Raw genomic sequence first — 22,524 nt, 5'->3', positions numbered from 1 at the left:
GGAACAATTACAAGAACAATATGGCTAATGAACATTTTTTTTAAAAAACCCTCAAAAAATGCAGACTAAAATAATGAACTTCCATTTGAAATCCAGCAAATTGGCAAAGATAAAATAAAATAATAGAACCCAGTGATGGTAGAGACAGGAGCAATGAGCCCTCTAAAGCATTACTATTGATAACAGCAAGAAGTTAGAGGATAAAGGAAACAGCACACTTCCTTTGATTTGAAATTCCACAGTAAGGATCTAGTTAAGGAAACAATTAAGAAAGTAAATCCGAGTTTGTCTACGAAAATACCCACCTCATTTATTTATTTTAAAGATTTTATTTTTAAGTGATCTCTACACCCAATGTGAGGCTTGAGCTCGCAGTCCTGAGATCAAGGGTCGCAGAGTCCACAACTGAGCCAGCCAGGCATCCCTGGCTGAAAAACCTGCCTATCAATGAGGTCTTATTATGTACAAGAATTACAGCATACTCATATCATGTAACACAATGCATCATTAAATGTTATAGAGGAATACGTAATGACACAGAAAAGTGTGTGTAACATTACTTAAATAATAAAGAACTTCATAGGACTGTAAGATTCTAATTGTGTTTTAAAAAAGAAATACACAATAGTAATATATATGTACAGAACAAAGTGGAATGATATACAGCAGATGTTAAAATTGCTAGCTCTGGGCAGTGGGATTACAGATAATTTAATTTTCTTTCCTTTACTTTTTTTTTTTTTTACTGTTTATTTATTTTTGAGAGAGAGAGAGAGTGAGCACGAGTGGGGGAGGGGCAGAGAGAGAAGGGGACAGAGGATGCGTCGCGGGCTCTGTGCTGACAGCCCAATGTGAGGCCCGAACTCACAAACCATGGGATCATGACCTGAGCCAAAGTCGAACACTTAACGGACTGAGCCACCCAGGCGACCCGATGAATTTAATTTTCTCATTGCTCACCTGTATTTGCCAAATCTTCCACAACAAAAATACGTTGTAATCAAAACCACCTACACCTTTTTAATTATACCTTTAGAAAGTTATAAAGAAACTCACCACTCTAAAGAGAATACTTCAGTTCTCATGGAACTGAAAAGACATTTGTTTCTAGCTTACACGAAGAAATATTTGCTTCCTCATATATGCTGCAGTAGGCAATCAATGGGTTAATTAACAGGGTACTAATTTTAATCCCTTCTGCACGAAACAAAACAAATTAACATTAGAAGCTAATTGAAATATCAATGGTTTGGGAAAAAAAATCTTACTGGCAAAACAATTAGTAACAAAAGCAATAAAAACTGTTAAGTAGTATTGACAGTCAGATTTTGAGGGATGGATTCGCTGAGCTCCTGGGGCAGAGAGGAGCAGAATGACCCCTCTCTGGAACTGAAGCTTATCTCGCTTCTCAAAAGCCAGAATCTGGACGGCGAGGTACCAAGGGAGTGGCTGGCAGCATTTTCAGGGAGCGAAGGACTCATTATGCGCCTATCTACAAGTGAACCCGTTTCCAAGCTCAACCACTCATGCCAGAAAAACTTAAAACAGCAGTGCTGTGAAGCATAGTACGCTTTCCCCAAATAGCTTAAAGCTTAATCAGGGACACTCGCTGCCCCTCGCTGTGGAAGCCACGGTGAAAACCCATCTCGGCAGATACAGCTCTAGAATCATGGAAACGTGGGCTTACTGTAAAGGCCTTGGGATGGAAGTGTGGTCAGGATCTTCTATTGACCATGAGCAGAGTGACGGGATCTGAGCTAGGCTCCAGAAGGATCGCTCAGACCACCTAGACTAAAGGGGCTGGGGTGAGACTAGTTAGAGCCCAGCACCAGAAAGTTCTCAGAAACATTAACCCAACGAAAAGACTCCTTTAGGGGCATACGGCCCTTGCTTCCCAGCCCAGTGTTCTCTTAGCTTGACCACAGATTAGTTTAAAACTCACATCTTCTTGGAGGAGATGAGGAATCTTTCATGTCTGCAGCTGAAGTTTCCACACTTCACTATCAGTAGTCACTGACACCCTCCTTTAATAATTTTTCTTACATCCCCGTATTATTGGGACTATTACAATTTTTAAAAATGGACTTACTTTAAAAACCTTAAATAGACATGGATGGGTTGACCCAACCTGGTCCTAAATCAATGAATAAATTTAAAATGCTATTTGTCTCAATTACACATAAAAATAATAAAAACAGGGGTACCTGGGTGGCTCAGTCAGTTGAGCGTCTGACTCTTGAGTTTGGCTCAGGTCATGATCCCAGGGTCGTGAGTTCAAGCCCTGTGTCAGGTTCCACGCTGGGTGTTCTCTCCCTCCCTCTGCCCCTCCCCTACTCATCTTCTATCTCTCAAAAGATAATAATAAAAAACGATTAAAATGGAGAATGTTTATGCCCCAGATAAAGTAATTTCTAACACTACTGTCGATTCACATCTCATATTCTGGGAGATGCTGTTTTAGACAAAGAATCTGGAGGATGATATGACTGCTAAGGGCAGGAGGTGGGGCTGGGTTTCAGCAAACACCACAGTGAAACCATGTAAGAAGGACACAGCTTTGGACGGCCCACCTGAAGCTCTGCAGCCGAAGTCCTTGGGCGAACCGGCCAGCTTGGTATTCTTCCCCATCCATTACTGACGGGACTGTCTCTGTGTCCTGTACAATGACAGCCATTTCACTGTCACGCTTCCCCAGCATGCTTCGGTCGTTTATGTTGGCAGAGCCTATAAGGAGAACCAGTGACATGGGACAATATTCTCGTCATAGCAGACACGGTTGGTTGTCCTCCCCACTCAATTCTTCCTTGCTAAGAAAACCTTACTTTTGTTCAGGTTATCAAGAGATGCTGAGTTTTAGGAAGAGGAGGCCCGCCCTAACCCAGGCATGAGTCTTGATCAGTCTAAGCCAGCCATGGTAATTTCATGATTTTTGCCCGTGACTGGTTTAGGAATGAGCACTTGACACAATTGTAGCCAGTGTGACATGAAGAAAAGTCTGCAGGGGCTTCTGAGAAAGTTCATCTCCTTCTTATAAACAGACACCAGCCTGGAATGTGGTCTCTTCCAGCCTTTGGATATTCTGGTTTGAATGTTGGATGAAGACATGATGCCAGGAGCTGCTGCAGCCATTTTATAACCAAGAGGGGACAAGAAGACAAGTTGAAGAGAGCAGAGCAGAATGAAGAAAAACTCTGGGTCTTCAAGCCACTGAACTAGCCAACTTTCTTACCTTTTAGTGTGTAGAGTAATACATTTTCCTTATTGTCTCACACAATTCTAGCTGAGTTTTCATCTGGTGGCTCAAAGGATTCTAACTGATGTAATCATTAAGCACACAAAGAGAAAAGACACACCAGTTCAGAGTTCAGCCCAGTCAGCTTTTAGACTTAAGAATCAGACTCTGTAGAGTCTGATTACTTAACTCATGGTCATATACTTATGAATGTCAAACCCCAGAGTAGCCTCACAACTGAGAGAGTCCACTCTCAAATACGGATTATCATTAGTGGCTTTGGATTTAACATTCTCTTGCCTAACTTGTGTGGTATGCGAACAGCTTCTATCAACTTCCTTCCATGCTATTTTGAAATCCAAAGGAGCTGAGAATGTTGACTTTCACATGTGAAGGGCAAGTATTTTAATATTAGTTCAACCTGTGCTTTCTCCACTCCTCTGCTGTGTATTCAGAAACCCCAGCACGTTTTTCTGCATTCATCACTATGGATTCATGTTTTTGAATCCTTGAGATGTCCTACAAACTACAGAAGGAACCTGACCTTTTCTCTTCCTCTTCCCCTAGTCACACATGCCACTGCTTCTGCAGACACGGAGCAGAAGGGTTGGACTGAACAGGAGCAGAGGCTACCCTCTGTGATGGGGACAGTCAGGGTATAAGGTGATAGCAGCCCTGCCCTGAGACCAAATGGCAGCATGTTGTACGTGAGGAAAAGCTGGACCCTTCCTAAAGAGATTTTACTGCCATTTGCCACAATATCATCACATAGTTAATACAGAAATCTATGATAACTACGGAGGTGAATGGTGGTCCCATGGGGACCCTGGGTGACAAAGAAAGGATGGAGCAAGTAGTTCACAGAAATTTGGGAGCACTATGGAGCTCTGTAAGGTGGGAACCATCGACACACTTTGTTTTGTTAGCAACAAATAGTCTTTTATGCATGTACTTACATTTTGATTTTTCTGTAAAATTTGTAGCCATATCCTTGGGCTTCACAGTTGGCCCAGCATTAATTTGGACAGAGTCATTTAACCTTTTCCAGCTTTAATTTGATCTTTCATAAATCGAGATCATAATACAGATCTTGTAGGGTTCTTGTGAGAACTAAGTAAGACTATGTGAAAGAATTCAGTAATCTATAAACTGCTCTACAATGGTTTTTTATGTTTGTTTATTTTGAGAGAGAGAGAGACAGAGAGAAAGCATGAGTGAGGGAGGAGCAAACAGAGAGGGAGAGAGACAGAATCCCAAGTAGGCTCTGCACGGTCAGCACAGAGTCCGACTCGGGGCTTGATCTCACGAACCGTGAGATCATGACCTGAGCTGAAATCAAGCGTCGGCCGCTTAACCGACTGAGCCACCCAGGTGCCCAAAACCATTCAATTTTTAGAGAATGACCTTTTTCTACGTCTGCTTTTTAGAAAACATTTTAAACATTGTGATATATAGCAAAATACAAAAGAATATATGCAAACATGTATGTACAAGTTAAATATGCATATATGCACAATTTAAATGTATCCATATGTAGATAATCTTTTAAGATTTGCTTCTTTCATTCAGTTTTATGTCTTTGGGATTTATCTGCGTCTAATAGTAATGCATTATTTTCCTTGAACGAGCACAGCAGGACTTATTTATTCATTCTACTGTTGATGGATGTTTTGGGTTATTTTTAGTGTTTTTCTATGATGCGCAAACACTCTACATAGCGATCTGTTTCCTGTTGTGCACACGTGGGAGTTTACCAGTGCTCCATAGGAGTGGCGTCCCTGGTGCTACAGCTTGGTCAATACCTGGATTGTCCAACTTTTACATTTTTGCCAAGTGGTATTTTTAAAAGCTGTTCTTTGTGTCATATTAATGCAGATGAACGTCTTTTCCTATGTTTATGGGCCTCAGGTATGTCCTCTTTGGTGACATGCCTATACAATTCCTTTGCCCGTTTTCCTTTGGATGTTTTTTCTTATTGATTTATGGTAGTATTTTGTAGGTTTTGAATATTGTGTTGCCATTATCCTTTTTTCAGTTTATGGTTTATGTTTTTATTCTCTTTAATAGTGCCTTTTAATGAATAAGGTTCTGAATTTTAATGCAGTTGGGTTTACCTGTCTTTTCCTTTTTGGTTTGTGGGGTTTTTTTTTCGTTTTTTTTATTTATTTTTGGGACAGAGAGAGACAGAGCATAAACGGGGGAGGGGCAGAGAGAGAGGGAGACACAGAATCGGAAACAGGCTCCGGGCTCTGAGCCATCAGCCCAGAGCCTGACGCGGGGCTCGAACCCACGGACCGCGAGATCGTGACCTGGCTGAAGTCGGATGCTTAACCGACTGTGCCACCCAGGCGCCCCTTGGTTTGTGTTTTAAAAAGTGTCTTAGGGCAGCCGGGTGGCTCAGTCGGTTGAGCGTCCGACTTTAGCTCAGGTCATGGTCTCACGGTTTGTGGGTTCGAGCCCCGCGTCGGGCTCTGTGCTGACAGCTCAGAGCCTGGAGCTTACTTCAGATTCTGTGTTTCCTCCTCTCTCTGCCCCTCCCATGTTCATGCTCTATCTCTCACTGTCTCCCAATAAATAATAAACATTTTTTAAAAAATAAAATAAATAAAAAGTGTCTTGTTTGAGAAATTGTGGATCTTTCTATGGGAGGCAGAAAAATGGCCCCCAAAGATGACTGTGTTCTAATCCCCAAAGCCTAGGAATATGTAATGTTACACAGAAAAGGGGAAATAAGGTTGTTAATCAGCTGGCCTTAAAGCAGGGTGATGAACCTGGATTATCCAGGTGGGCCCAACACAGTCACAAGAGTTTTTTTTTTTTTTTTAATTCTTTCTGTTTTTAATGTTTATTTTTGAGTGTGAGAGAGAGAGAGCATGTGTGAGTGAGGGGCAGAGAAAGAGAGAGAGACGCAGAATCCGAAGCAGGCTCCAGGCTCTGAGTTGTCAGCACAGAGCACAACGTGGGGCTCGAACCCATGAACCACAAGATCATGACCTGAGCCGAAGTCAGACGCTCAACCGATTGAGCCACCCAGGCGCCCCTCACAAGGGTCTTTAAAAGTGAAGAGGATTCAGAGGGACATGTAATTAGAGAAGTTTGGGCTGAGACTTTTGGGAACTCTCAGAGAGAAACAAAGTTGCTGCTTCCAAGGATAGAGGAAGAGGGCCACTGACAGACTCTAGCACTGGAAAAGGCAAGGAATTAGCTTCTCTCTTGGAGCCTCCAGGAAGGAATGTAGCCCTGCTGACATCCTCATTGTAGCCCAGTGAGACCCACGTTGGACTTCTCATCTACAGAACTGTTGGGTAATAAATGACCACTAAGTTTGTAGTCATTTGTTTTAGCAGTCACAGACAACTAATTCACCAATTCTACTCTGTTTTAGCTGATTTGTTTTATCTCTCTTTTTTAATGTTTATTCATCTTTGAGAGACAGAGAAAGACAGAGTGTGAGCAGGGGAGGGGCAAAGAGAGGGGGAGACACAGAATCTGAAGCAGGCTCCAGGCTCTGAGCTGTCAGCACAGAGCCCAACACGGGGCTCAAACCCACAAACCGTGAGATCATGACCTGAGCTGAAGTCGGATGCTTAACCGACTGAGCCACTCCAGTGCCCCTAGCTTGTTTTAAAGGAAACCTGATTCTTCTACGGAGTCCACATGCACTACTCAGTACTTTTTACCCACTTGTGTTCTCTGTTCTTCCAGTTCAGAATTTCTCAGCTTGGACTGCATGTGAGTGGCACCCACAAGGCTTTTAAAAATACTGGTGCCAAAAAAAAATACCTTGATGCCTGCACCCCAACCAGACCAATTAATCCTGGAATTTCCAGAAATAGGAACCAGTTTTCCCCCAGTACCCCTCCATCCCTTTATCCACTAAGGCACCTTTTTTAGGGGATCCATTTTACAGTAAATTGTAGATATGGATAAACGTCCTCCCAAATTTTATACATAGATTTTATTTGAGAGAGAATAGGGGAGAGAGAGAATCTTAAGCAGGCTCCACGCTCAGTGCAGAGCCCGACACAAAGCTTGATCCCATGACCCTGGGATCGTGACCTGAGCTGAAATCAGGAGTCTCAACCGACTGAACCACCCAGGCACCCCACTGATCTGTATTTTTAAAGCTCCCCAGCCAGGGGAGCCAGGGTTGGGATCTGTTGGGATCTGTGGGATTAGGCTAAGTGTAGGCAGCCGTTCAACTACACACTTTCCTCAGCCACTCTCAAGCCTGTCCTCTCAAGACTGATACTCATTACTTCTACATACTTTCCCACCTACCAATCTCATTGACGCCTCTGGACCCTCTGACTCCCGCTCGGCAATACCCACTCTGACGTTTCTGGTGTTAGGTAGAAAGAACACCTCCCTCCCCTCTAGACCTTGAGCCCTGTGGGGCAGTGGCATTGTTTGATTCAAGTCTTATGTCTCCCCATTGTGCTCTGTAGTGGATTACACACACACACACACACACACACACACACACACACATCATTTCATTTAGTCAACACGATACTCTAATTCTAGTTAAGGAGAGCCTTGTTTTGTTTAGGAAAGCAAACAAAATGTTAGTTTGGTTAAGTGCCAATATTAAGATGGATTAGAAAAGTGGACTTGGTCACAGATTTCATGAGCAGCAGGGGCACTTAGGGCAAGGGATAATTAAAACTCCGCACAGAAGAGATCTGTAGTGCAGGAAAACAAGTATTTCCTTGTGAGGAAAATGTGAGAATAAAAATTAGATGTTTTTCTTCTGTCAATTGTTCAATAACCCTGGCGTACTTTTGCCATGTTAGAAACTTTAGCCACAGGCTACTTTAACCTCTTTTAAGCTTTTAAATACTTGCTCAACACCTATAAGTTATTTTCAACCTAACTTCTCAAACTCCTCTCTGAGAATTTGAAATACTGTTCTCTGTGTTATGAATTTAGAGCAGCAACAAACCTGCTTCTCTTAGAGTTTCCCCTGAGACAGAGAACACAAAAGTATCTTTGGATTTTCTGTGGGGAAATCTGTTTTGCCCTTGGGGAAAGAGAAAAATCCAGCCCCTAAAGACTAGCAAGTAAGACCTCTTCAGACTCCCAAGGCCACTACTTTGGTTTCAAGAAAATGGGTAAGAATTATGTGCAAGACGGATTATTGCTAGCCTAAATAAACGGTAGCCTTGGAAAATTCACAGAACTTTCTAGAAAATAAGTCAGTTAAAAAACTCAACAAATCTATTTAATCATTAGCTCTGTTGCTGCAAAGTACTCTTCATCTATACTTTTATTTAAAGTACAGCAGGCTGAAAGCCAAAATGAGCTTTAAAAGGAAAAAATGTACATCTGTCAATTTTAACTTCCAGACTTCTGAAATCTTGCTGGAGAAATCAACTGAATTTTATTTGGCTTTGTTTGTTTGTTTTTCCATTTCAGCAAACATCAGTACTCCTCCTCTCCAACTGTCATTGACAAATTTAATATGAAAATATTCTGAGATTGACTTCTGAAGAGCAAGGCCTGAGTCGTTTGGGGAAAATAAGAGAAACCTTGTTTATTGGGGGAATGGGAAAGTCAATAAATCCCTGACGAGCTTTGATCCTAATAGAGCAACAGACAGAAGACACAGATATTTTTCCAAATGCCCTGGGTAAGTATTAAAAGAATGTGTGTGTGTGTGTGTGTGTGTGTGTGTGTGTGTGTATGTCTACACATATATATGTATCACCACACTGTGGTCTATACATTTTCTGGTTTCAGAATTACTTTTTCTGTTTTTTCAACTCATATTCCAGAGAAGACAATCTCATTATTCCTAGATATGAAGTTTTGTTTTTTATCAGTGGAGGATAGGGATGGAAAAGGCATATTTACTTCCAAAAGATTTCAAAACACTCTACAACATTTAGTTTCTCAAAGAATAGGGAAGTACCTTATTATAGTGGAGAAAATACATTTTATACATTTTTTCCTGGAAATTTAGTTTCTTGAGTTTTTATTTAAGTTCCAGTTAGTTAACATACAGTATAATATTAGTTTCAGGTATACAGTTTAATGACTCAACACTTCCATACATCACCCAATGCTCATGACAAGTGAATTCCTTGATCCCATCACCTATTTAACCCGTGCCCCCACCCACCTCCCCTGGGGTAATCATCAGTTTGTTCTCTACAGTTAAGAATCTGTTTCTAGGTTTGCCTCTCTGTCTCTCTGCCTCTCTCTTGTTTTTCCCCTTTGCTCATTTGTTTTATTTCTTAAATTCCACACATGAGTGAAATCATATGGCATTTTCCTTCTCTGATTTATTTCACTTAGTACATATATATATATGTGTGTGTGTGTGTATACATATATATATACATATATATACACATATAGATATACATGAGAGAGAGAGACAGAGAGAGAGCTAGCACTTCTTTAAATATATATATATACACACACACACACACACACACACACACACACACACTATATTGTCCATTGTCTGATGCATGGATAAAGAAGTACTGTATATATATATATACTATATATATAGTATATATATATACACTTATATATATACTATATATGTATATATATACAATATATACAGTACTTATATATATATACTATATATGTGTGTGTGTGTGTGTATATATATATATATATATATATATATATATACACACATACATACAGTACTTCTTTATCCATGCATCAGACAATGGACAGTTGGGCTGTTCATTTTCCCTCCCCATGTCTTCTCCTCCAGCCCCCAAAATCTAGGTACTTAGATTCAAAATAAAAATAAGGAGGTAATAAAGAATTAATGAGAACAACTGATTACTATACTGCTGGGTTAAACCACTGTTCTGGATACTGTAATTTGCACAATGGTTATTTAGTTGCTCTGTGCCTTGTTTCTTCACAGATGAAAACAGAGATTATTAGAAAGGACACAAGTGAAAAAGACTGCTCCAGAAATGTTTTAGATAACATGTTACAGTCCCTCTCAACTGCAAAGGAATCTTGGGAGGAAGAGAAAGAAGGATTTTTGCATGAAGTCAACCAGCAAGCAACACAATTAGAGACCATGTACTTACCAATAATAACAGTGTTGTCATCAGCAATTAGCAACTTGCTGTGGACATAGATGAGCTCAGTGACTAGGTTTCCTTCAAGCTCTGCATGTGTTCTAAGGCCACAGAATGATATGTAATTTATCCACTGATTGCCAACTATAAAGTAAAAAAGAAAGTATTCAAATGAATATGACCTAGCTCAATAAAGGCACATTACATTTTACTGTTTTTCAAAACAAATATACTCATTAAATAGGTGGTTAAGAATAGATTATAGTGTGTGTGTGTGTGTGTGTGTGTGTGTGTGTGTGCGCGCGCATGTGTATAATATCAGAACTCACCCAGGATCTATTTTTGCTATCAGAAGAATCTTGTACTATTAATATGGATGGATACACATTAAAAAACCATACTGGAGTGTTTGCTATGAATTACTTTTTCTGAGGCAATCAAAAACATATCAAATGTGAACATGTATTTTAATGATTGGATGAGCAACTACTAACGAGTGATAATTAAAGCAGAGCCAGAGTAGATAACCAAGACATCAGTGTCACATTTGCATCTACCTTGGTTCACACTTGCTGCAGCTTAAATCAGATGCAAAAATATTAATGCCTAAACTACTTGATATAGACATAGTTTGCAGCATTTTCAACACACAGCAGCAGTTAAATTTTATAGACTTTGTGTAAACAAAAATGTTGGCAATTGAATAACACTCCTTCTAAATCATTAAAATCAGGAAATGAAAGAACCTAACTACATTTGACTTTGGAGAATTTTCTCCAGAGCAAGCAGTACCAGGTTTGTACTTTAAAATGCTGCCCTCTCATCACATGAAGGCCATTCGTGTGATAAGAAGAAATGCATTCCATACCAAGCCAACCCATAACCATTATCCTGGCATGAATGCCAGTCACACAATTTTATGGTCCTTCTCCCACACAGCAGTTGTCCTGCATAAGGAAAGTCTTATACTAAGAATAAATGGAGCAGAGCAAAACCATCACGAATTCTAATAGAAAGAGAATATAATTTTTCTCCTTTAAGAGACTCTGAAGCATTCTAACAGAAACAATGGCAGTTCATGTTCTGTTTACTGAAATTTCCATGTATTACTGATGCTTTCTATTATCCTGTTGGTGTTACTCGGTATTTCTATTAAATATGAGGGTCTTGGAAAGAAATTCATTCATAGGTTATATAGAGAGATTGGTCCATTTACAGATAACCCTTCCCTTATATATGTAAATAATATTGTAGCTTTGTTTGCCAAGAGTTGATGTGTTGATGTACTAGTACATGATGTGTAAGAGATTCGTTCCTAAAAAGTTTCACGTACATAAGATTTTGTAAATAAGTTTCTTCCCTATTTGTTAATGTTATATTGGAAAGATGGCTCATCTAAAGCATCAACTCCTGAAATCTCTGATCCAGGAGAAAGAAGTATTTCCTCTTTTAAGCCTATCATACCCATAAAATTCCTGGAAAATATTTCTAACATAACACCTAATATATTATTTTACATTCATTTAATCCTCCATTTCTTCTACTCTTATGGAGGTCTTATACATTTTTGTACCCCTATCATTGCATAGTGCTAAAGGAAGGTGAATAAATGAGTGAATGGATAAATGGATAAATGGACAGTCAGGTGACAGCTAATATTTTAGCTTTTGGTATCGTCAATTTGTTTTCCTGAAGCTGGCTCATGATCTAAAATTTTAAGATATAAAGCAGGTTTTTAAAGGAATCATGGAGAAAATTCCTTGCTAGAGTAAATAAGGTTTTGCAGTAACTTCCCATAAAAAATCCACATTAAGCTATATGGTAGGTCAATGGTTCTCAGTGTGCATAAAGACTGCTTCTGTGAGGACCTCTCAGAAATGGAATCTGGAAACCCTCCCCAGAGGCTCTGAGTCAGTAGAAATCTATAATCCAATAAGTGCCTTAGGGGATATCATTCTTATGGGGGTTTTTGTTTTGGTTTTTGGGGGATATCATTCTCTGAATGACACTGTTGCAGAGCTTTGGCATTTATGGATTTAACACTAGTGGTACACATTCAGAAAATGATACACCATGCCAAAGTGAGATGCATTCCAGTGGTGCAAGTCTGCTCAGTATGAGGACATCCATTAATATAAAACATGATATTGATCAATCTGGGGAGAAAAATCATACGATTATTATAACAGATGCTGAAGAGCTTTTTACACAATTCAGCACCCATTCTGGATAAAAATAATGAAGAAAACAGAAAATGAATCCTTTCTTAACATGCTTAAAACTATATAATATATATATATGTATTATACACATATAATATGTGTGCATGTGTATAATATTTTCAATACTATTTAACATTGCCTTGGAGGTATCAGCTAATGTATTTAGATAAGAAAAATCACATAAGTATAACCATCTCCATTTCCAGATAATATGATAGTATACCTGGAGAATCAATGATAAAAATATCTCAAATGATGAAAAAATTAAATATGACAATAGGATATAAATTAACATATAGAAATCAATAGCCTTCATACATACAAACAATGACCATTTAGAGGATAAAAATCAGAGAAACTGTTGTTCACAATGGCAGGAAAAAAGATAAAACACAAAGATAAACAATAAGCTTATCATCAGGTGTCTGAAATCTTTATGAAGAAAAAATTAAAACACTATCAAAAGACACAAGAATAGATTTGAGCAAATAAAGACACCCTTGTTCTGTGATAGAACAATTCAACATTAAAAAGATGCCAACTCTCTCCATCTTAATTTATAAATTTAACATAATCTCAGTAGAAATACCAACCTGTTTTTATGGACCTAGAAAACTTAATATTATAATTCATACAGAAAAAGAAACATCCAAGAATGGCTATGATAAAAGCTGGAAAAGAAAAACTATGAGGGGGCATTAACACTATCTGATATTAACACATACTATAAAATCTGTATAATTAAAACAATGCTGCACCAGCATATGAAAAGACAATTAAAACCACTGAATTCAATAGAAAGCACATACAAAAACACATACAAAAATTTTTGCATATGATAAAAGGTGGCATCTCAAATGATAAAGACTTTTACATAAAGATCCATAGCTTATAAATAAAAAGTCTAGTATCATTGCATAGCTCTTTGGAAAAGAAAAATTATATACATACCTCATACCAATCACAAGAATAAACCCCAAATGGACCAGAAATAGAAATGCAAGCATATGAAACGATACAAGTGTTAGAAGAAAACAGAGTGAATTCTTATATAACCTGAGTGTAAAGAAGTCTTATAACTACCTAGAGACAATAAAAGAAAAACATCAATAACTTTGGCTAGATTAAAAAAAAACAAAAAAAACCACATGACACAAAACACCACAAGCAAAAAAAAAAAAAAAAAAAAAAAAAAAAGACAAGTGACAAAGCAGGAGAAGGTATTTGCGGTAAGTATATATCACAGATAAAGAGCTAAGAAGTCCAAACCTATAATGAACTCCTAATAACTTAAGGGATGAAAAGATCAAAATCTTGATGGAAAAAATGTGCAAAAGACATAAACAGACAATTCACACACACAAAAAGATACACTTGAAAAGATATTCTTCCTCATAACAGATATACAAAACTATACTGAGAAACCATTTCTTACCTATGGTGTTGGCAAAAAACAACACATTCTGTCAGTGAGACTGGGTTGAAGCAGGTTCTCTCATATACTGGTGGCGCAAAACCAAATTGATACAAATTGGTGTGGGGGGGGAGGATTTGGCAATATTTAACAAAAAGTATATTTTAAAAATTATTTTATTTTATTTATTTTTCCATCATGATAAAGTGTACTCTTTAATCCCCATCACATATTTTACCCATCCTCCTATCCGCCTCCTCTTTGGTAACTATCAGTTTGTTCTCTATAGTTAAGAGTCTGTTTCTTGGTTTGTTGCTTTTTTTTTCCTTTGCTCATTTGTTTTATTTCTTAAATTCCACCATGAGTGAGATCATATGGGCATTTGTTTTTCTCTGGCTGACTTATTTCACTTAGGATTAACAATCCCACCCTAGAAATTTACCATAAATATACACTTCCAACAAAAAAGAATATATATGGACAAGGTTATTCATTGCATAACTGTAATTGAAACATACTGAAAACAATCTAAATGTCCACCCAGAGGGGAATGATTGAACGACTATGGCAAATCTATATGTGGAAGACCATGCAGATGTCAAAATAAATGAAGAGTTCCATGAATTGATATGGGAAAAGTAAGAATATATGCATTATATCTGCTCATTTGTACAAAAAGAAACACTGTAAGAATATTCTAGAAACTGACAAAATTGGCTACAGATAGCAGATGTAAGGGAAATAGGGTAGAGAAGATGGGTGGGGAGGAAACTGACACAAAGTATAGGGAAGTGATATTTATCTTAGTATGTCATTTTTATTGTTCTGATTATTGAAAGTATATTGCACACACTCAAAAAAATCAAGAAAAATATAGAAAAAAACCTCTAAAATAGAGCAGACTAAAGCAAATGAATCTAACTGTATTTCAAATTAATAATATAATCCAAGTAAATTTTGAACACTAATATTTGAGTATATACCATTAGGCTAAAGACAAAAAGAACTATAAACAAATATTGAATTTTGGGGAATAGATTCATTTTTCATAGTAGTATGGGCTAGCAATTCTAAAACTATTTTCTGTGTATTATAGGATTGAGGAAATACATACATTGTAGACAAAAGGAGCCAGGTTTCTCACTCTGAGAGAAAGGAGTTTTAAAAATAGAAAGAGAGATATCCAGAAAGAACTCTGTGGTGTGGGACTGGAACTGGAAGCCTTAGCGTGGAGACAGACAGATGGACAAACAGGTATATTTATGGGTGATAGATAGGTAATGTGTATACCATAGGTCTTAAAGCAATGACATCCCGGTAGCAATGATCATTTCTAACACCAGGATTTGGGTTTCTAAATGTCACTTTCCACTAGAAGAATCTAGGTTTCTTGGAGGAATGGCTGATTCTAGGGCTAATTCTGGGAATATACAAGAAGAGTATAGAACTCTTCTTGTGCCACCAAGAAAAAAAGGCTGATGGGAACATATCAAAAGCACAGATGAGCCAACTTATAAAGGTACTCACTGGCCAAACCTGTGCAGGCTGGGCATTAAAATTATATTCACTAAATAAAATAAGAATCCATAAGTCCATACCAATGCAAATACATAAATACATGCATTTTTGCTATAAAGGACACCAGTAATTCAATTGGCAAAATTTCAATAAGGTGTACAAATAAGATAATAATATTATATCAATGTTAATTTCATTAATTTGATAATGGAATTCTCCCTGCTTTTTTTAATGTCTTTTTTTTTCTTTTCAGAAACACATACTCAAGTATTTAGGGGTAAATGGGCATTATAGCTGCAACTTACATATCCTAAGATATATATGATATGGTATCATATCATATTTTATTATATATATATACACACATATATATACATACATATATATATAATAAGAAATGGTTCTTAAGAGAAAAACCCATCTGTCTACGAATCTAACTATTATCAAAGAATGACAAAACAAAGAAGGTAAAAGGTTAACATTTGGGTAATCAGGATGAAGGGTATACGGCAGTTCTAGAAGGCCTTCTGTAAGTCTGAAATTATTTTAAAATAATTTTTTAAAAAGATTAGTGATACTGACTAGCTTAGCAGCCTGAAGGTTTAAGACATGTAATAAATGGAATTTTTGAAGGCGCAGATTTGTGTCATTCCATAGCAAGGCTGGAGAGTATCTGCAATGTATCAATTAGCAGGACAGCCTTGCAGCCCACGATCCATACTACTTTCCATTCTTCCTTGCCTATGAAATAACTCCTGTGAAGTGATAAAAACTTTGTTTCTTTGCAAAAAATGCCTCTCATGGAATAAAAAAACTAAAGGTTAGGACCAGTAACAGAACCCAAAAGGAAAGATCAGGGTCCTAGCCAGAATGTGGACATTTTATGTTTTTCTAAGTTTATTTATTTATTTTGAGAGAGAAAGAGAGAGAGGGCATGAGCAGGGCAGCGGCAGAGAGGGAGAGAGACAGAATCCCAAGCAGGGTTCACACTGTCAGCACGGAGCCCGACGTGGGACTCAAACCCATGAACTGTACGATCATGACCTGAGCCAAAATCAAGAGTTGGCTGCTTAACCAAGTGAGCCACCCAGGAGCCTAGGACATTTGAGATCAATACAGTGTAGCCTGTCAGGTAAAGTGGGGGCACCCATCTAATATGTGAATTATCCCATCATACATGCTTTGTGAAAAAAAGAAAAAGCTATTTTGGTCAGTACTGTGTTCTATAAAGAAAACTGGCTTGGGACACTCGGTGGCTCAGTCAGCTAAGCCTCTGACTCTTGATTTTGGCTCAGGTCATTATCCCAGGGTTGTAGGATCGAGCCCCACGTTGGGCTCTGCACTGAGTGCATAGCCTGCTTAAGATTCTTTCTCTCTGCCCCTCTCCCCTGCTCGCACGACAGGGGAGTTCACAATGTTTACTTGAAGTGTGGGGATATGCTGAGGAAACAAGTACCTTTTGAAGAAAGTATGAGAAAGCCTGGGGCATGTAGAAGCATTAATATAAAGCCATTAATAGAAAAGTATCAGGAGATTTCCAAATTATATGTCATGGAGGTATGTGAGGATCTGGAGGTTTTATATAGACCCCTAGGACATATCTGTTAGGAAGTTTGGTTTATAGATGTACCATCAAAAGATGGGAATTCAGGGGCGCCTGGGTGGCTCAGTCGGTTAAGCGGCCGACTTCGGCTCAGGTCATGATCTCGCGGTCCGTGAGTTCGAGCCCCGTGTCGGGCTCTGGGCTGATGGCTCGGAGCCTGGAGCCTGCTTCCGATTCTGTGTCTCCCTCTATCTCTGCCCCTCCCCCGTTCATGCTCTGTCTCTCTCTGTCTCAAAAATAAATAAACGTTAAAAAAAAAAATTAAAAAAAAAGATGGGAATTCAATACAACAGACTCTTGATGTTTGTGAGAAAGTTTTGTGAAAGGATTTCAAGAGTTGTTACAATCTTTTGCTACTTAAAAAGCTGTAGTTCTTGTGGGGCTCCTGGGTGGCTCAATCAGTTAAGCACTGGACTTTGGCTCAGGTCACGATCTCATGACTTTTGTGAATTTGAGTCCCGCATTGGGCTTTGTGCTATTAGCATGGAGCCTGCTCAGGATTCTCTCTTTCTCCCTCTCTCTGTGACCCTTCCCCACTCTCTGTCTCAAAATTAATAAATACATTTTTTTTTAAAGTAGCACTTCATACAGGCATACTTCTAATCCTGACTGAAAACCTCTAGACCTTGTGATAAATTATACTAAATTGGCTGCTGACATGCCAGAATACAGAAAAATTATAAAAATGATAAAGAAATTCTTTAAATTAAACACTAAATCCCTGAAGATTGGTATATATGATGATTATAGTACACTAATAGCTGCTGGTTTTCTTTTCAGGAATTTTAACATATTCATAGCAGTTTTGTTATTTCTAAAGAATTGAAACAGTACAGAACTACAGTTATCTATACAGTTAGAGATTAGCTAGTTCATGTATTTAAAACCCACTACACATTTACGAAAACAAAACGAACAATACAACATTGTGCCTCAGAAAGGGGCGTTATGTAATTAATCTGTTCCTAAGTTTAGAGTGTGAACATTTTTCCCACTGAGATGCCTGATTTTGACTTGTTCCCAGGGTACTTGGAAATCTTTTCATAAGAGGGCTTAGCATTGAAATTACTTCTTGTGTTAAAATCCAATTTTTCCCCTGAATAGCCAAAGACAGGAAAAGGGGCCAGAGCCAAAAGAATGCTTTATAATAAGCTCAGGCATTTTTATGGTCGAGAAACTAAATAATAGGCTTATTCTGACTTTTTATTTTCCTATAACTTCACCTTTGCATTTTTTACTAGTCACTGTCAGCACTGAATGGCTTTCCTGATTTTGTTTTTGACAATATTTCTTTTAGAGACTTATTCATTCATTATCATCTTCATTTTAAGCCATTAGAAGCAGAGACAGGGATAATACTCTAGTAAATCTTCCCTGTCCTAGATGCAATGAGATACAACTTTGAAAGTATTTATTATTGGTAATGTACATGCCCCATGTCTAAACATGTCTCATGTTTCCAGAGAGTTGACTAGCATATCATTAGTGAAAAATTATGAAAGAGCCAACACACACACACACACACACACACACACACAGAGTATATATTTAAATTTATCATATACTAAAAGCTTAACTCCTTATTTTCAAAGCTTCCAAATCATTTATAAATCCATATACCAAACAATCACTCCTTTAAAGTATATCATTCAGATCATTCAGTGTTTTTTTTTCAGTACCTTCACAAAGTTGTACAATCACCACCACTATCTCATTTTAAGACTTTTTTTTTCAACGTTTATTTATTTTTTGGAACAGAGACAGACAGAGCATGAACGGGGGAGGGGCAGAGAGAGAGGGAGACAGAGAATCTGAAACAGGCTCCAGGCTCTGAGCCATCAGCCCAGAGCCTGATGCGGGGCTCGAACTCACAGACCGCGAGATCGTGACCTGGCTGAAGTTGGACGCTTAACCAGCTGCGCCACCCAGGCACCCCTTAAGACATTTTTTAAAAACGTTTATTATTGAGAGACAGAGAGACACAGAGCATGAGTGGGGGAGGGGCAGAGAGAGGGAGACACAGAATCTGAGACAGGCTCCAGGCTCTGAGCCTCTGAGCGGGGCTCGAACTCACAAACTCTAATACCATGACCTGAGCCGAAGTCAGATGCCCAACTGACTGTGCCACCCAGGCACCTCCCCCCACTTTTTAAAAAATGTTTATTTACTATTGAGAGACAGAGAGACACAGAGCATGAGTGGGGAAGGGGCAGAGAGGGGGGTAAGATATTTTTATTACACCAAAAAGAAATGCCATCCCCATTAGGAGTCACTCCCCATTCCACTCTCTCCATACCCTAGCAATGACTAATTTACTTTCCTGACTGTATAGATTTGCCTATTAAAAACATTTCATAAAAATGGAATTATACAATTGTGGCCTTTTTGTGTCTGGCTTCTTTGTATTTACCATAACATTTTCAAGGTTCATCCATGTTGTACCCTGTATCAGTCCATTTCTCTTTATATATAAATAATATTCCATTGCACGGATATAAACATTCTGTTTCTACATTTGTTGGTTAATGGATATTTCGGTAATTTCAACTTTTTCACTATTATGAATAATGCTACTATAAAGGTTTACGTACAAGTTTTTATGTGGACATATGTTTTCAGTTCTCTTCAGGATATACTATGGAGCAGAGATGCTGGGTTACATGGTAACTCTATGTTTAATTTATAAGGAACTACTAATTTGCTTTCCAAAGAGCCTGTGCCATTTTTTTAAAGCTTTTATTTAAATTCCAGTTAGTTAGCATATGGTGTAATATTAGCTTCAAGTGTACAAGTTTCACTCTTTAATCCCCATCACCTATTTCATCAATACTCCCACCAACCTCCTCTCTGGTAACCATCAGTTTGTTCTCTATAGTTAAGAGTCTATTTCTTGATTTGCACCCCACCCCTTTTTCTTTGCTTGTCTCTTGTTTATTAAAATTCCATATATGAGTGAAATCCAATGGTATTGGTCTTTCTCTGACTGACTTATTTCGCTTTAGCATCACACACTCTAGTTCCATCAATGTGATTGCAAATGGCAAGATTTCATTCTTTTATATTCCATTTTATATACATATATACCACATCTTCTTTATCCATTCATAAGTTGATGATGGAGTCCATAGTTTTCTATAGTTTTCAGCATACATCTTATCTGTTACCTCTTTGGTTAGGTTTATTCCTATGTATCTTATGGTCTTTGGTGAAACCATAAATGGGATAGATTCCTTAATTTCTCTTTCTGCTGCTTTATTATCGGTATATAGAAATGCAACCCATTTGTGTATGTTGATCTTATATCCTGTGACTCCTGAATTCAGGTATCAGTTCTAACAGTATTTTGGTGGTCTTTCGGGTTTTCCGTGTAGAGTATCATGTCATCTGCGAAGAGTGAAAGTTTGACTTCTTTGCCAATTTGTGTGCCTTGTATTTCTTTTCTGTTGTCTGATTGCTGAGGCTAGGACTTCCAGTACTATGTTGAACAATAATGGTGACAGTGGACCTCCCTGTCGTGTTCCTGACCTTAGGGGAAAAGCTCTCAGTTTTTCCCCACTGAGGATGATATGACTGTGGGCTTTTCATATATGGTTTTTATGATGTTGACGTATGTTTATTCTATACCTACTTTCTTTAGGGCTTTTATCAAGAAAAAAATGCTGTGTTTTGTCAAATGATTTTTCTGCATCTATTGAGGACAATATGGTTCTTATCTTTTCTTTCATTAACGTGGTGTATCACATTGATTGATTTGCAAATATTGAACCAGTCCTATAGCCCAGGAATAAATTCTACTTGATCATGGTGAGTAATTTTTTTTAATGCATACTTGAATTCAATTTGCTAGTATCTTGTTGAGAATTTTAACATCCAGTTTCATTAGGGATATTGACCTGTAATTCTCCTTTTTAGTGGGGTCTTTGTCTGGTTTGGGAATCAAGGTAATGCTGGCTTCATAGAATAAGTTTGGAAGGTTTCCTTCCATTTCTATTTTTTGGAATAGTTTGAGAAGAATAGGTATTAACGCTTCTTTAAATGTCTGGTAGAATTCCCCTGGGAAGCCATCTGGCCCAGGAATCTTATTTGTTGGGGAGATTTTTGATAAATGATTTAATTCTTTGCTGGTATGGCCTGTTGCAATTTCTGTTTCTTCCTGTTTGAGTTTTGGTAGTGTGTGAGTTTCTAGGAATTTTTCCACTCTTCCAGATTGTCCAGTTTGTTGGCATATAATTTTTCATAGTATGCTCTTACAATTGTTTGCATGTCTGTGGTGTTGGTTGTGATCTCTTCTCTTTCTTTCATGATTTTAGTGATTTGGGTCTTCTCTCTTTTCTTTTTGAGAAGTCTGGCTAGGGGTTTATCAATTTTGTTTATTTTTCAAAAAAACTAGCTTTTAGATTGATCGTTTTACTGGTTTTTTTTTGTTTGTTTCTATATCATTTACTTCTGCTCTAATCTTTATTATTTCTCTTCTGCTGGCTTTGGGTTTTACTTCCTGCTCCTTTTCTATCTTCTTTAGGTATAAGGTTATGTTGTGTATTTGGGACTCTTCTGGCTTCTTGACATAGGCCTGAATTGCAATGTATTTTTTTCTTAGGACCGCCTTTGCTGTATCCCAAAGGATGTGGACTGTCATGCTTTCATTTTCATTTGCTTCCATGTATTTTTTATTTCTTCTTTAATTTCCTGGTCAACCCATTCATTCTTTAATCTCCATGTATTTGAGAGCTTTCCAAATTTTTTCTTGTAGTTGATTTCAAGTTTCATAGAGTTGTGACCTGAAAATATGCATGGTATAATCTCAGTCTTTTTGTACCCGTGGAGGGCTGATTTGTGACCCAGTAGGTTATCTATTCTGGAGAATGTTTCATGTGCACTTGACAAGAATGTGTATTCTGCTGCTTTAGGACGAAATGTTCTAAATATATCTGTTAAGTCTATCTGGTCCAGTGTATTACTCAAAGCCATTGTTTCCTTGTTGATTTTCTGCTTAGATGATCTGTCCTTTGCTATAAGTGAGATATTAAAGTCTTCTATTATTATGGTATTATTAACAATGAGTTTCTTTATGATTGTGATTAACTGACTTATGTATTTGGGTTCTATCAAGTTGGGGGCATAAATATTTACAATTGTTGGATCTTCTTGATGGATAAGACCCCTTAATTATGATATAATGCCCTTCTTCATCTCTTGTTACAGTTTTTTTCTAAAATCTCGTTTTCTGATATAAGTATGCATACTCTGGCTTTCTTTTGACCTCTATTAGCATGGTAGATGGTTTCCTTCCCCTCACTTTCAATCTGCAGGTGTCTTTAGGTCTAAAATGAATCTCCTGTAGGCAGTATGTAGTGGATCTTGTTTTTTATCCATTATGATACCCTATGTCTTTTGATTGGATCATTTAGTGATTATTGAAAGATATGAACTTAGTGCCTTTTTGTTACCTGTAGAGGTGATGTTTCTGGTGATGT

The 22,524-nt window shown here is 37.9% G+C and overlaps 1 protein-coding gene and 1 long non-coding RNA gene across 6 annotated transcripts in view; one reads left to right on the top strand and one right to left on the bottom strand.

The window, feature by feature from the left end:
• PLD1 (phospholipase D1) overlaps nt 1-22,524 on the bottom strand; it is a 173,953-nt gene that overhangs the window by 12,501 nt on the left and 138,928 nt on the right. For all 5 annotated transcript variants that reach the window (XM_043594903.1, XM_043594900.1, XM_043594902.1 and 2 more), the window contains 2 exons: nt 10,303-10,437; nt 2,571-2,724 (listed from right to left, as the gene is read on the bottom strand). In XM_043594903.1, the coding sequence (XP_043450838.1) occupies nt 2,571-2,724; nt 10,303-10,437 (289 nt within the window). The remainder of the gene's footprint in view (nt 1-2,570; nt 2,725-10,302; nt 10,438-22,524) is intronic.
• Nucleotides 8,182-10,504, top strand: LOC122491731. The gene is made up of 2 exons (XR_006299427.1): nt 8,182-8,864; nt 10,131-10,504. It is a non-coding gene; the product is annotated as an uncharacterized LOC122491731 (long non-coding RNA).

This window comes from Prionailurus bengalensis, chromosome C2 (assembly GCF_016509475.1).
Source record: "Prionailurus bengalensis isolate Pbe53 chromosome C2, Fcat_Pben_1.1_paternal_pri, whole genome shotgun sequence".
Taxonomy (NCBI): Eukaryota; Metazoa; Chordata; class Mammalia; order Carnivora; family Felidae; genus Prionailurus; species Prionailurus bengalensis.
Note: the sequence above shows the minus strand (reverse complement) of the source record. Positions and strands in the feature narration are given on the sequence as shown.